General features: G+C 43.1%; 1 protein-coding gene and 1 non-coding gene across 2 annotated transcripts; one reads left to right on the top strand and one right to left on the bottom strand.

The window, feature by feature from the left end:
• Positions 1 to 1,205: 1,205 nt before the first annotated feature.
• ice1 (KIAA0947-like (H. sapiens)) lies at positions 1,206 to 13,573 on the bottom strand. Its single transcript, XM_056444774.1, has 22 exons — positions 12,753 to 13,573; positions 12,493 to 12,551; positions 11,836 to 11,947; positions 11,627 to 11,703; positions 11,501 to 11,538; positions 11,284 to 11,366; positions 11,070 to 11,146; positions 10,876 to 10,913; positions 10,726 to 10,790; positions 10,586 to 10,622; positions 10,298 to 10,354; positions 8,457 to 8,540; positions 7,988 to 8,334; positions 5,560 to 7,264; positions 5,320 to 5,507; positions 3,987 to 5,267; positions 3,496 to 3,664; positions 3,200 to 3,360; positions 2,698 to 2,888; positions 2,485 to 2,585; positions 2,283 to 2,381; positions 1,206 to 2,036 (listed from the first exon to the last, which is right to left on the bottom strand). The coding sequence occupies exons 1-22, from the start codon at positions 12,840 to 12,842 to the stop codon at positions 1,831 to 1,833; spliced, it is 5,265 nt and encodes a 1,754-aa protein (XP_056300749.1). The 5' UTR covers positions 12,843 to 13,573; the 3' UTR covers positions 1,206 to 1,830.
• trnae-cuc (transfer RNA glutamic acid (anticodon CUC)) lies at positions 13,463 to 13,534 on the top strand. The gene has a single exon. It is a non-coding gene; the product is annotated as a tRNA-Glu (tRNA).
• Positions 13,574 to 15,071: the final 1,498 nt, after the last annotated feature.

Genomic DNA, 15,071 nt, shown 5'->3' with positions numbered 1-15,071 from the left:
AATATGGCGCACCCAGCAGCACGGATCAGCGTCTACGCATGTGTGAGGGATTTAAATCTTTGAACACACCCCTCGAGACTGAAAGGTGCATCAAGTTCACCACATGCAGGCCAGACAAACCGGATACTAAACTATTTATATATATATATATATATATTGTTTTTATATAATATCAAACGTCATACCAAAGACCCACAATTTAAAATGAGTACAGATATACTTATATTTTGAATTAACTATTATTCATTTTCTTTAACTTTCATCATATGATGCCTGTTTTTCCTGTTTCGATATATGTCCAGTTTCAAGCTGTTGCCATAAACAGGTTAATTATCCCATTAGAACAAACATTCTCTGATTAACAGCAACCACTAATTATATTTGAGATATTATACTGTATTTTACTACAAATATCTTTTTTAAATGTTCTTTCATAATCGCATTGGGAAAAAATAAGTAATTAAGTAGCATATCAAAATTTTACTTTTCACCTCTGCATTATCAATAACATGTGTAAATCATCTATATCATTTCATTGATGATTTACACATGTAAAATCATAAAATCAATAATTTTTTTAATGAAGTGAAACCCTCCCAGTTTGAAGATTTATTTCCAACTACTGTCTAATATTTGTCTGATACCTTTTTTAATTCTGGATTTCTATTAATATATCTGTTATGTCTTTTTCATGTCTTTTTCCATTTCAATAACTTATAAAAACAAATGTTTTCTCGAAATAGGTTATAGGTACTTCGATCAGCCTTGCTGTCCTAGTTTTTAAGGGTTATGTGTATTTTTGTGAAAGTACATCGACAGTAATAAAAAAGTCAAATTCCTTGTACGTCCACACTTACTTGGCCAATAGAGCTGCTTCTTAATCCTTCAAAGTGTATGGCTCTAATGTGGTTTTGAGCTTTTAATTTGAAAGATTACTGGCCCAGGAAACTGCTGCTTTTAAGTGTTTCAACACTTATCACAAATCAGACGGGGCCGAATAGATACAACGTGATAGTTGAAGTAATTTGACTGGATTCGATACCTTAATGTGAATGTTACTGTGATAGTTAATTACAGTCATCCATTAAATAGTTATAAGGGAATAAGATATAAACATTAGTCTACTTATACCGTATTCCCTTCTAACCAAGTTCATGGCTTTAGAATGTATTTTAGTGAGACGATAATGCACCAACACAGACAAATTGTTTCAATATGTAGAAATTTTTATTTGAAAAAGTTAAATAACCTCTGATACGTTAAACTGTACAAAGCATTGACTGTATGAATGAAAAATAAGATCGCCACAAACAGCAATATCTTGTATTTGCAAACACACAAATGAAGAAACATATACAGCAGCGCCACAATTATACCAGAGGACATGGGCCGACCTATTTTACAATACTTTAGAACATTACCTGAGTACAGCAACAAAAAAAAGGCAGGGAGTCATGCCGGTACCTTTATTACGGTGTGTGGATAGCTAAAATATTAGGAAAACCAATTTGACATGGCTCCAACAATAAAAAAGTAGGACAAATTTGCTACAAAATCAGAGTACATTTAAATGATGTATTATTAAAGTAGAAGTGCACGTAACAAAAAAAACTAAAACGTTGGACTGTCTGAAACAATCTTTGACAGCACATTTCAACTCAAGACTTAATGAACCTCCATGCACTGTGTATTAAGGAAGAGCACAACACCCATTTGTAATGTGCCCAAACAGTAAACAGCTCTGTCATCAGCTGCCAGTCGGCAAGTTAAAAAAAGGTATTTTCTGCTGTCTTTGATATCGGAACAGGCTCACACGCATGTCCATGTGGATTAGTGCAGCGTGTGATTCTCTTTTAGTCCTTGACCTTGTCTGCAGACAGAAGCCAACTGGTTAATGTAGCTGGTAACGGCAGGAGGGACGCTCCGAGACGTTTCTCCTCTCCACTCCGCCATGGCTTCCATGGCTTGTTTGGGATTGCAGGGAGACAGGTCGTAGATGCAGTAGATGGCAGCTAACTGGACCTCCCATGGCACATCTGGTGGTGGTGGGAGACAGATGCGATTAGACTCCACATGGAAAGGCACTCGAGTGTTTGCACACTCAAACACTCGAATATACTTACAAATACCAGGTTGAGATATAATTATTGACATTTGCTTAAATTCACAGGTAAGTAGTTGTGTGCCCCCACATGGAAAAGATAAACAAAATCGGATTTATATTCCAAATATCTCACGAAAAAGCAAGGAATCTATTTGCCAAGGTTTCTCATATTTCATACCTTCAGCCTGTCCGCGCCTACCAAACGTGTTGATGACGTTGGCGACAGTTCCCACCGTGGAAACGCACCTCTCTTTGAGTCCCAGTTGACAGAGGTATCCTGTTCAAAAAAGAATAAAAATATAATAAAACTCTCGACTCTCCCTTGGAGATCTTTAAATTACATATATTTGCCGGTTAAGTAAATGATCAAAACAACTGACCTATGAGTCGGAGTACGGTGGCGACGCCCATATCGGAGACAGGGGTTTGTTGCCCTCTGGGCTGGCTCACCCAAGTGTTCATCAATGGCCACAACTCCTTGCTGTCAAGGCAAAAAGAGTACACAGGAGTCATTTCTTTGACCAAGCCTCACAAAAGGTGATTTACAGTAAATTCAGTTTGGAAGACAAGTTAGAAGAAAATAAATGACAGACCCCAATATGTTCTCATAGGTCCACATCCACTTCTTGTGTGAACAAAGGAGTTGCAGCGTGAAGATATTCTGCCACGCCTCAGTTCTAAGGTCATGCCCGTAGCGAGGATGTGTCGGGAAAGACTGGTTTGCCCCGGACCGAATATCCGAGAGTGTTCTGGAGATCAGCGCGTCGATGTCAAAGGGAGGACTCTGCAGCGATATAGAGGCAAACGGTTTCACTGGGCTCATTCTCAATTAGTTGAGGGGAGTACACATGGGAAAGAAGACGTCATAAAGACAACAAACTGACTCTTAACTACGGTCCCACAGGTTGGAAATCAAACAGTATACATATATATGTAGCAGCAAAAGTGACACCAAAGTGTCTACAATTTAAGAGGAAAGGTTTCCCCAGCCACTACCAATAGGACATAGAAGATATAATTCAAAACAAGCTAGAGTCGAGCCCAGAAACATACAGCATGACAAAATATGGAGCCCCATCTCGACAAATTCTTCACCTTCTCCCATCCAAGGAATGCCGAAAGGCAGTTTAGGACGTTTTCTTGTGCGTTCAGCTTGGTGACAGTGTGTATCGCCTGGCACAGAGAACTACTGTGTGAGAGAACATTGGGCCATGTTGTCACCATGAACAACACCAGCAGAGCAGAGTCTGGGAAATCTGCAGTCGGGCAGACACAATGAGAAAGAAAAAAAGCATCAGTCAGGTGAAAAACATCTCTGTGCATCTTCACAGTTGAGCGAAAAGGCTCCACTTGCCACAACGAGCGCGGGTGTATCTAGAGAAATTGCTCACCTTCAGTGAGGAGGCTGTAGGCCAGGACGTGAACCTTCTCCCAGTCTCTCTTCTGTCTACAGATCCCCGTGTACACTCTGCACAGGGCCTGCATGTAGTTCCTGCTTAGATCTCTTTTCTCCGCTTTCAGCTTGTTCAGGATGGGCAATGTCATATAATCTGCCTCAAGCTGAAGAGAAATGGGAGAATACAAAAACACATGCACAGTTCATTTCATGTGGACACAGACTTTTGCAAACAACAGCTCTTGTGAGCTATTGGCAGGCGTCGGTCTTTACATACTCTTCTTCTACCAAAGTTAGTGCGTATATGCAGCTGTACGGTAAATTCTGCTAAAAGTAGACGATGTGTGGAACACTTAAAGAATAATTTCACAAAAGAAAATACTGTTACTTTTAGTGGAAAAGCAATCCAAAGCAACCAGAGGGGCAGCGGATGAACGGCAAGAGTAAAAGTTCCACAACACAAGCCCAATAAAACCGTGTACCCACCGATCTGATGCGGCAAATCTCAGAGATAACCTTCTTCTCCTCGTCTCTCAAGACGGGCTTTTTGGGCAGGTTACCAACGTACAGGTGGCTCTGAATCACAGGCAACAGATCAAACGCCTGGCTTTCAATCTGCTTGAAATAGTTCAGTATGATGTTTGGCCCCGGCGTGGCGTTTGGAGTCCGGGGCGAGGTGGTGTCCTCGCCACTGTTTGACAAAGGGGAGGAAGGCACCTGCCTGCGACTGGCAGTGGGAGAGCAGTTATCTAGCCGGAGATATTTGCTGCTTTTGGGTTGAGGCAGATACGGGGCCTGTCTCTTCGCTCCTCTCGTCTCCGTCTTGGTGAAGGCCGTTGAAGTGGAGTTAAAGCAGGACACCTGGCTGTCAGTCGATGTCGGGGACATCCCACTCTCTGAGGAACAGATGCCGAGACCGACGTTGCCTCTGAGAATGCTCAGAGTTCGGCCGTGGGCCGATAGCTCGGGGTACATGGTGTCAAGAATCCTCATGGAGTTTTCCTGCGATGGACTGGAGGAGGACGAAGGGGATGAATTCTTTGCCGTTGAGGGCAAGCGACCCGGAACGGGCAGGGCGTGCTTTGGAGTGGCGGAGCCGAACTGAAGTGGTGATGACGGGACTCCGTTCGAACGGAGCGGACTGCTCAAAGATGAGGAACCCAGGTGCTGGCTTGTGGGTGTCAAGTGGGCCTGGATAGGAGTGGTAGGCGAAGCTAATCGATTCATGGGCGAGGGAAAGGAGAGTTTCCCAATAGCCTGCCTTGGATTGATTGATTTGCCCGCTTTTGGAGGCGTAGATAGAGGGGTTAGGAGTCGAGGAAGCGGAGGGCCCATTTCAGAGCGAACTTGGCCGATGCACTCTGTGGGCCGAGCTGCAGTTGAATGCATCACAGGGCTCACTTTCACCTCTCCGATCACACGAGGGCTCACTTTCTCCTCTCCGATCACACGAGGGCTCACTTTCTCCTCTCCGATCACACGAGGGTTCACTTTCTCCTCTCCGATCACACGAGGGCTCACTTTCTCCTCTCCGATCACACGAGGGTTCACTTTCTCCTCTCCGATCACACGAGGGCTCACTTTCTCCTCTCCGATCACACGAGGGTTCACTTTCTCCTCTCCGATCACACGAGGGCTCACTTTCTCCTCTCCGATCACACGAGGGCTCACTTTCTCCTCTCCGATCACACGAGGGCTCACTTTCTCCTCTCCGATCACACGAAGGTTCACTTTCTCCTCTCCGATCACACGAGGGCTCACTTTCTCCTCTCCGATCACACGAGGTTCACTTTCTCCTCTCCGATCACACGAGGCTCACTTTCTCCTCTCCGATCTCACGAGTCTTCACTTTCTCCTCTCCGATCACACGAGGGCTCACTTTCTCCTCTCCGATCACACGAGAGTTCACTTTCTCCTCTCCGATCACACGAGGGCTCACTTTCTCCTCTCCGATCACACGAGAGTTCACTTTCTCCTCTCCGATCACACGAGGGCTCACTTTCTCCTCTCCGATCACACGAGGGTTCACTTTCTCCTCTCCGATCACACGAGGGCTCACTTTCTCCTCTCCGCACTTTCTCCTCTCCGATCACACGAGGGTTCACTTTCTCCTCTCCGATCACACGAGGGCTCACTTTCTCCTCTCCGATCACACGAGGGTTCACTTTCTCCTCTCCGATCACACGAGGGCTCACTTTCTCCTCTCCGATCACACGAAGGTTCACTTTCTCCTCTCCGATCACACGAAGGCTCACTTTCTCCTCTCCGATCACACGAAGGCTCACTTTCTCCTCTCCGATCACACGAGGGCTCGCTTTTTCAGGCTCTTTTATACATGATTCCAAACATTCATTTTGTCCATTTGTGGCCGCAGCGCTCCTAGAGCGCAAGTTATATTTGCTCAGTTTATAGTCACTTGCATCTATGCTCTCCTGAAGCAGGTCTTTGACAATGTCTTTTTTAATGACTTTGTCTTCCTCCAATTTAGACAACGTCTGCAATTCCAAAGTGGGTAACAAACATGTAGGACTCGGCTGCCTGCATGCCGAGTGGAGGCTTTCTTTCAGAGATTCATAGGTGGTGGTCTCTTGGGAGTCGGATTGGGGAGACCCATGATCTGCTAGCATTTCACTGTTCAATGTCTCCATGTCTACATTCTTTTTCGAAGGAGTTTCAACATTTGCACCAGCAGATTCACGGTCGACATCACCATCCTCTATCTTCAACAGTGGAGACTCGCTAGGAGACGGAGGTCTTTTATCCCCATTTGACTCTGAGGGAGAAGTTGACACACCAACCACTCCAGCTCCTTGTGCTTTGTTCCCAACTTCCTCCCGAAGAGGTTCTGTTGATGCATCACTTTCAAGCCTTTCTTCCACATTTCCATTTGAGATACTAACAATGCCAACGCCGCTGGTTGGCAAACAGGGGTTATTGTCTGGTACCTCCGTGTCCTTGCCAAGACAGCTGTCGTTCTCCTGGGGTTCAAAGACGGTGGTATCTTGACTGTCCTGTACCAGACCACAATAGTCCTGATGACTTTCCCCATCTTCTGAACCATTGTCTGTATTTGCAGGCTCCGCGTTCGTCACAGAGTCCATGCACGTTGAGGAAGAAACTAACTGCCCATTTCCCATTTCTGCAGAGAGTGCAGTTGTATCACTCCCTCTGGGGGACTCTCCACCATCGGGAGTGACTGTTTCAGCACCAGTAACATCACTGGGGTTTGTGTCAACGTCCATCTCCGTTATCGTCCCGGACCGATCCTCCTTTGCCTCCTCGAAAGCATTTTCCCTTTGAGATGCGCTGTCGGCCTTGCCGCTACCGTCACTTACACCGCAGGATGGCTCTTGTCTTTCAGAGGTTAACGAGACAACCTCAACCAAAAGTGTAATGTCTGACGAGGAGGAGAACGAAGACGATGCCGACGCTAACTGCACAGTTGCTGGGTCCTGCTCAATCGGCACGTGTTCTTGAAGATGTGTTTCCTCACCACCTGTGCCACTTGTTTCCATAACGTCGCTCAACTCTTTTTGTGCCGAGCCTTTGGAGTCCTTTTCATCAGGAGCATCTTCCACTTCCTGTGTTGTGACCACTGGCGCGTCCGCCGTCTCGTCTGTTGGCAGCGCAGAAGAATGTGGACTCGTTACTGATGTCGCGATGAGCAGGGATTCTTCTTGGGGGCGAAGAGCTTTGTTCTCGGAGATTTTGGGATGGTTCTCCTTTTCGCAATCCGTTGTCTCCATCGATTCCACCTCAGTGTCCTACACGAGGACAGAAAGGAAAAGAAAAAAACACATGGATGTCATTTGTAGATACAACCATACATGGCACTATGAGAGGGACCAGGCTGATCAGAAGGCAAGACAAATGCCAGTGCTTGAAAGACCACTCTGGAATTATATTCAACTTAAATAGATAAATATCTTTAAAAAATCTGTGCGCAAATATTTTCGATGTTCATACAAATTCATACAATCCTAATTCCTATGTCTTTTAATTTTACAGACTTGTGACTTGTTTCAATACCAATAAAGGCCTTATCTTAAGATGAGTTAAGGATCCACAGAAACCAGGTCCATCTTCTGTCACTTCATTTTATAAATAGAGTTTTTATAAATTGTGGTTTTACCAACAGTGCTTGCATTGTGAATTAACTATATAATAGACTGCAACACAGCACCTTGCACGAACCACCATTCATCTGAACATCATAAATATGAAGCCCTCTTGGCACACGACTGGTATTACCCGGGGACCCCATGTCTGTTTTACTCAAATGATCAAATGACCTCTGTGTTTTGGCAAACTATGGTTGGAATGTTTTGCTCGACAAATTACTGACACGGCAAATTTGAAAAAGAATTAAGACCAAAGACGACATTCTTTCAAATGAGCAGAGGTTCCCCAGGTAAATACTATTCCGTGCAACGCTTTACCCCGGGGGAAAAAAGAAGCATTTGCATGTAATATTTAGGACTTCTCACCAAATATGACAGCGGTGATATGCAGGGAAGCATTGGTTTGAACAATGCCAGTATCTCCTCAACAGATTCTTCGGACGACTTCTCAGTTTTGCTTTCCTTGGATAACCGCGTGCTCTCTTCGGGAGTGTGCGTTTGCTTCATGGCACCTGTTGACTGGTGACAAACTTGCTGCCTGGCAGCTTTCTGCCCACGCGGAGAGGTCTTTAACTGTGTAAAAATGAGACTTTTTTTCATGGGGGAACTGGGGGATTCATAAGCCTTGTGGGGAGCAGAATGGAATGCGTTATTCAGATGACGGCGCGGCCTGTTCTGTGGGGGGCTGGGTAGAACTTGTTTGGACCCGGACTCTGAAATGACAAGAATCAACAATAAAAAAAATAAAAATAAAAATTATTCAAAGTGAAAACACTTCTGGAGTTAGGCAGTAATAACACACAGATGTACAAGACATTTCCATCTGGTGCCTCACCAGATAAGTGCAACAAGTTGGCGGAGGACTGCTGCTGGGGTTCCACACACGCCCACAAGTTCTCAAGCAATATCTGGAACTTTTCTGAAAAAAACCACACACAAAAAGACACAAACAATGACTCGCTTGCAGAAGTAAAAATGACAGCTACAGTGCATCCGGAAAGTATTCACAGCGCTTCACTTTTTCCACATTTTGTTATGTTACAGCCTTATTCCAAAATGGATTAAATTCATTATTTTCCTCAACATTCTACACACAACAACCCATAATGACAAAGTGAAAACTGTTTTTTGCAAATTTTTGCAAATCTGTTCAAAATAAAGAACGAAAACATAACATGTACATAAGTATTCACAGCCTTTGCCATGACACTCACAATTTAGCTCAGGTGCATCCTGTTTCCACTGATCATCCTTGAGATGTTTGATTGGAGTCCACCTGTGCTAAATTCAGTTGATTGGACATGATTGAGAAAGGCACACACCTGTCTATATAAGGTATCACAGTTGACAGTGCATATCAGAGCATAAACCAAGCCATGAAGTTCAAGGAATTATCTATAGACCTCCGAGACAGAATTGTATCGAGGCACAGATCTGGCGAAGGGTACAGAAAGATTTCTGCAGCATTGAAAGTCCCAATGAGCACAGTGGCCTCCATCATCCGGAAATGGAAGAAGTTTGGAACCACCAGGACTCTTCCTAGAGTTGGCCGCCCAGCCAGACTGAGCGATCGGGGGAGAAGGGCCTTAGTCAGGGAGGTGACCAGGAACCCGATGGTCACTCTGACAGAGCTCCAGTGTTGTTCTATGAAGAGAGGAGAACCTTCCAGAAGGACAACCATCTCTGCAGCGCTCCACAAATCAGGCCTGTTTGGTCGAGTGGCCAGACGGAAGCCACTCCTCAGTAAAAAGCACATGACAGCCTGCTTAGAGTTTGCAAAAAAAGCACCTGAAGGACTCTCAGACCATGAGAAACAAAATTCTCTGGTCTGATGAAACAAAGATTGAACTCTTTGGCCTGAATGCCAAGCATCATGTCTGGAGGAAACCAGGCACTGCTCATCACCTGGCCAATACCATCCCTACAGTGAAGCATGGTGCTGGCAGCATCATGCTGTGGGGATGTTTTTCAGCGGGAGGAACTGGGAGACTAGTCAGGATTGAGGGAAAGATGAATGCAGCAATGTACAGCGACATCCTCGATGAAACCATGCTCCAAAGCGCTCTGGACCTCAGACTGGGGCGACGGTTCATCTTCCAACAGGACAACGACCCGAAGCACACAGCCAAGATAACAAAGGAGTGGCTTCGGGACAACTCTGTGAATGTCCTTGAGTGGCCCAGCCAGAGCCTTGACTTGAACCCGATTGAACATCTCTGGAGAGATCTGAAAATGGCTGTGCACAGATGCTCCTCATCCAACCTGATGGAACTTGAGAGGTTCTGCAAAGAAGAATGGGAGAAACTGCCCAGAAATAGGTGTGCCACGCTTGTGGAATCATACCCAAGAAGACTTGAGGCTGTAATTGCTGCCAAAGGTGCTTCAACAAAGTATTGAGCAAAGGCTGTGAATACTTATGTACATGTTATGTTTTTGTTCTTTATTTTTAATAAATGTGCAAAAATTTGCAAAAAACAGTTTTCACTTTGTCATTATGGGTTTTTGTGTGTGTAGAATGTTGAGGAAAAAAATTAATTTAATCCATTTTGGAATAAGGCTATAACATAAAATGTGGAAAAAATGAAGCGCTGTGAATACTTTCCAGATGCACTGTATGTGCATGTGATAAGCCCATTAAATTAATATTATGAATAATAGCTGAAGCTGATTAGATACCTTTATCAACTTTATGCTCCTCCGGTGCACTCGCTTGAGTTGATGTGCTCCTATATTCTGTCGAGAGAAAATCCAGAAGTTGCTTAAGATTTAAATATAATTTTAGATCAGAGAAAGTTGCTGCTGTTTTATAAATATAAAAAAAGCCTTTTGAAACAATTTTAAACATTTGTTGGACTATTTCTTTTATTTTATTTATTGCAAAGCTAACTTTTTGAAGAAAGAACATTTGACCGCAGCAAAATATTAATACAACTTTTACACTATTTGTAAATGTTACTCGTTTACCTTTATTTCTTTCTCTTTCCAGTGTCACCAGTCTCACCTGCAAATTAATTAAGCGCATACACAAAAGAAAGTTCAGTTAAACATTATTTAAGAAATACTTCCAACAAAATCAACATCAATAAAAAAGGTCATTACTGCACCTGGAGGTCACTGATATGCATCAGTAGCAGATTCTTTTCTTTGGGTAATTTATGATTGACCAAATCTGAAAGACAGACCAGAAACATAAAGCTAAACCCACACGAGCTTCAAGACGTGCTGTCGTGTGAAATCCAACATTCAATACAAACCTTCAAGCAGCATAACTTTATTTTCAAGGTTGTCCTTTCTGTATGGGTGAAAACAACATGGGGACTTTTAGCAGTTGGTTTTTTTGTTTGTTTTTCTCACAAGCATGACGAAAATAATAACAACAAAAAACACACAAGAAGAGAGAAAGCCACGATGAAGGACCCACATCTGCAAAGCGATTGTACGTCCTTACCTGCTTGTTGTCTTGGCGTTCTCCTCTATCAATGCGTCAACACGATCTGCCTGTGCTTGAGATTTCCTCAAAGACGTCTGCAAAGAGGTGAACATTTAAATGATGTATCCTGAGCTACGATTACCACAAACCTCCTGAGAACTACAACTCCAATGTGTCGTCAGTTATGAGATTCAAATGACAGATGTATTCTGAGATCACTTTATTTGCTTACCTGTGTTTTCAGCAAATCGTTTTCTACAATGGCCTTTTCCCTCTTCAGCTGTGCGTTTTCAAGGGACCGTGTTTCAGACAGTTCTTAGAGTTTGAAAGACAAGTAAGCAAAAAACCCCACAAAAAAAAAAAAAAAATGCAACACATGAACATTTTTTAATAATGTACGAATGATGGTATAGTTTAAAGTTAAAATTAGGGCATGTGAAGGAATGTACCTTCCAAATCCTTAAGCTGGTCTTCAAGTTTCTTCTTCCTGAGGGGTGAGAAAATAATAGTTTGCGTTTTACCACCAACACCGTTATAATATGCAGTGTCATAGTTATGACGGAATGATCTCTTACTCTGCCATTGTCTTGGTGTTTTTCTGCTTCAAGGTGTCCATCTCTTCACACCTCCTTCTGGAGTTCTCAAGAGCACCCTATAAAAAAATAAACACTGTAAAAGACTGTTTCAGCATGATAGCAGGACGTTTACGTTGAGGCACAACAATCAGAAGACTTTACTGCCATCCTTTGGGCAGTAAATGGGATTCCACTGAGAGGGGGCGCACCTTCTTTTCCCCCAGTTCTGCTTGAATAGATTCATAATCTGCTGTCTTCTTCTGCAGCGCCATCAGTCTGCTCTGCAGTTCCTCGAGCTGCTGCTGAAGCCGGATCGTGTCACTGCAGAAAACACATTCACAACAGGAATATGCTGAAACCAGTTGCATGCATTTATCCTTCAGAAACCACACAGGAAGATCATAGTTAAATAATAGATATTCTTTAAATAACTTAACATAATGGGGATACTTATATTTTTCCTTCGTCATTAGTTACCCGAGCCACGATTTAGCATAATAGTGATACCATAGTGATATTCAGTCATCATACTGACTGTGCTATATTAACAATAAATACAAATCACAGGGTTACAAAGTTAAAACTTTATCTTGCCAATTGATTTTCAGTGTTTACTTAAACACATTCGAATAGGTAAAGTTAGCCAACAAGATAACACATAATACATAGCTGTTAGAAAAGAAACGTTGCGGAACAAATGAATTATTAGTAAGCACATATGTGTTTAGTATTTCTAAATGAATATACCTAACTAGTTTGCACATCATACCCGCGGGGTCTGCAGAAACGTCAGGAACTGCAAGCTAACGCTAGTGTGTTTACAACGAGGTCTCTGACCATCACAACTACAATTCATCAATACTCACTCAGAAGCCGCTATCTTCTGTTTCAGCGCAAGAAATGACGACACATATTCGGTCAGGGTCTGTAATAAGAGAGAAGAAAGCAAAACCAAAACAAATAGGGATAGCCTATGTATTATTATTGTGCTGATAAGATTAAAACAGCAACACATTGGTTCAGATTCATGTTATAACAGTCGTAAACTGTCTATTTCCAATATGTCCATTCTATAAAGACGAAACAGAACTTTTTGACTGACATTTCTGTAGAAAGATGATCTGACCTGGTGCAGAACAGGACAGTTTTTACAGTTTCCAACCATCGTGTCCGCGGCGATCGCTGCCGTTCTGGACTGTTTGTCCCCTGGCATCATGATAAAACAGATGACACTCTGACCGGCGTTGTGTTGTATTCTATGAAGAGGCGACCATGGTGGCAAAAATGTGACACAAATTCCAGGACAGGTTCAAAATAAACTTCACATTTTCGCGTATCCCACGTTGACCAAGGACCCGAGCCAGGACCACACCGGGGAAGCGTTGTGAAATGCCGGTTTACCTAAATTATATATTTCTTGTTACGTTATAATCGCCTTCACGTTCTGGATTAAATTTAATTACTTATGACTAACAAATGCTTTCAGTTGGGTGTTTTTGTTTTGTGAAATGTAGTAGGATGTTTCCAGACATTCTGATTTTAATTCAGGCAGAATGTTAGGACTTCTATGCTGTATCCGCGTGTGACGGCCGGTAGGGGCAGTGTAACACTAGACTGACGTTACTCACTTCTAGGTAGTGTACTGTTCGATAGGCTATTTAATGTGTTAACAGCACATATAGTCGACTATGAGACCTAGCGTTAATTAAACACATGTATTTTAGTACGTCAATGCATGACATCTATGAATTACATTAAACATAGCTATTAGACACAGATTTACAAGTTTGCAAATATGGTGTTGTAATTCTCCAACACGTGTAACGCGTCCATTAGTCCCTGGTGGTCTAGTGGTTAGGATTCGGCGCTCTCACCGCCGCGGCCCGGGTTCGATTCCCGGTCAGGGAACTAACTTTTGACACATTGGAAAGAGAATCGATTACATTAGGAACGGCAAGTTATATCTACTAAGCCGGGCTACGGCTAGACTGTACACCAGGCCTATTCAACTAGCGGTCCGCGGGCCGCATGCGGCCCGTTTGAGTTTAACTTTGTCCCGCAAGACTGCCTGCAAATCACTATAGCTTGGTAAGAAAAAATAAAACTGACGGACACGCCTCTTTTATACATTGAGACATCTAACCCAGAGCCACCCCCCCCCCCCCCGTCAACAATCCTTCTCGGCTCGCGCGCGACTCTCACTTCTTATTCGGCCCACTTGCTACTGAAGTTGAATAGCCCTGCTGTACACATAAGTGTGTATCACATCTCATCGCCCAGCCCTCGATGACACGGGTGGGAACGTGTATTGGTATTCTCTCTGCCAGCAGAGGGTATTGTTGTACAACAAATAACAACAGTGTTCCCAAGCCGTCTTTCCTCCCAACCTCTCTCTGTCCCACTAACTGTTTCCCATTTAGGTCAAGGTCCAGATAGAAAAGCAAAGAGTTTCGACACAAACCACAACAGCATGTTTTTAAATGAATGCTTTGGAGGTAATTTGCCATAAATAAATACATTTTAAGATAATTGCCTTTTCGTTGTGCTCCACAATGGTCCTCATTACTGCAGCAGCAAGTCGTCTCCAGCCGATTAATTTTGATTGCTGCGAGGAAACCTATAAAGGTGCTGCTGGGATTGTTGTAGGTGCATCCTGACGGAAAGATAATTACCCTGTAACTTCAGATGAACCTTCAGAGTGGAGCCTTAAGGCTAAAGAGCCAAATCTCTCCAAACAGATGCAGTCAGAGATAGCATTGGGTTTTTTAAGTGGAAAAGGGAGTGCTCGGCATGCTCTCTTTTTCTCTTCCTGTCTCTCTCTGACAGATAATCTCTCCTGGAGCCTGACATGGGTTCGGTAACACTTTGGATGTTGCCAGATTTGTCTCGATCACCTTTGTTATCTACAGGAAGCCTTTGTCTGATCACAATCTTTGGATAAACAAAACGCGTCTTCCTCCTAATCCCTTTCTTCTTGTGTGGTTGGATTTTTTTAGTCCTTTTTTTTCTTTTTTGTTAAACCTCTGTCGCAAATTATACAGTCAGGTGTAAATGGATTTTCTTTCAAATGAAAGTCAAAGTATAAGCCACGAAAGCAATCAATTATTGTTTTTGGTGGCCCAATTACTGAAATATGAAAAAAAGTCACCTGCATTCACAGGACTAACTCCATGAACAGACACACACATGCACATTTGCATTCACTTCTGAACTGCATCTTCGAATAGTGCAAGGGAAGAGAATGCAAATTCCAGGCAAACTCTATGACATACGTCATTCAGAGAGATTTACACAGGTTTTCAGTTAATACTAATTCAAATAAAACAATGCAGTGTTATAACACGGTGTGAGGCATGGTATAATGACCTCTAAAATCAAGTATCATAATACTTCAGAAATACTGGTCACATCATAGTATACTATAATTCCAGTCGTTGTAATACAC

The sequence above is a fragment of the Pseudoliparis swirei genome, chromosome 22 (assembly GCF_029220125.1).
Source record: "Pseudoliparis swirei isolate HS2019 ecotype Mariana Trench chromosome 22, NWPU_hadal_v1, whole genome shotgun sequence".
In the NCBI taxonomy this organism is placed as follows: Eukaryota; Metazoa; Chordata; class Actinopteri; order Perciformes; family Liparidae; genus Pseudoliparis; species Pseudoliparis swirei.
The sequence above is the reverse complement of the archived record's forward strand: the minus strand, read 5'-3'. Positions and strand labels throughout refer to the sequence as shown.

What these genes read in the sequence shown, in the direction of transcription:
- ice1 (XM_056444774.1), bottom strand. Translation starts at nt 12,842, where the DNA reads ATGATGCCAGGGGACAAACAGTCCAGAACGGCAGCGATCGCCGCGGAC. An exon ending in ACGATTTGCTGAAAACACAG is followed by an intron (nt 11,147 to 11,283) that starts GTAAGCAAATAA and finishes ACCTCTTTGCAG; the next exon opens with ACGTCTTTGAGGAAATCTCA. An exon ending in GGAGCATAAAGTTGATAAAG is followed by an intron (nt 8,541 to 10,297) that starts GTATCTAATCAG and finishes GGTTTTTTTCAG; the next exon opens with AAAAGTTCCAGATATTGCTT.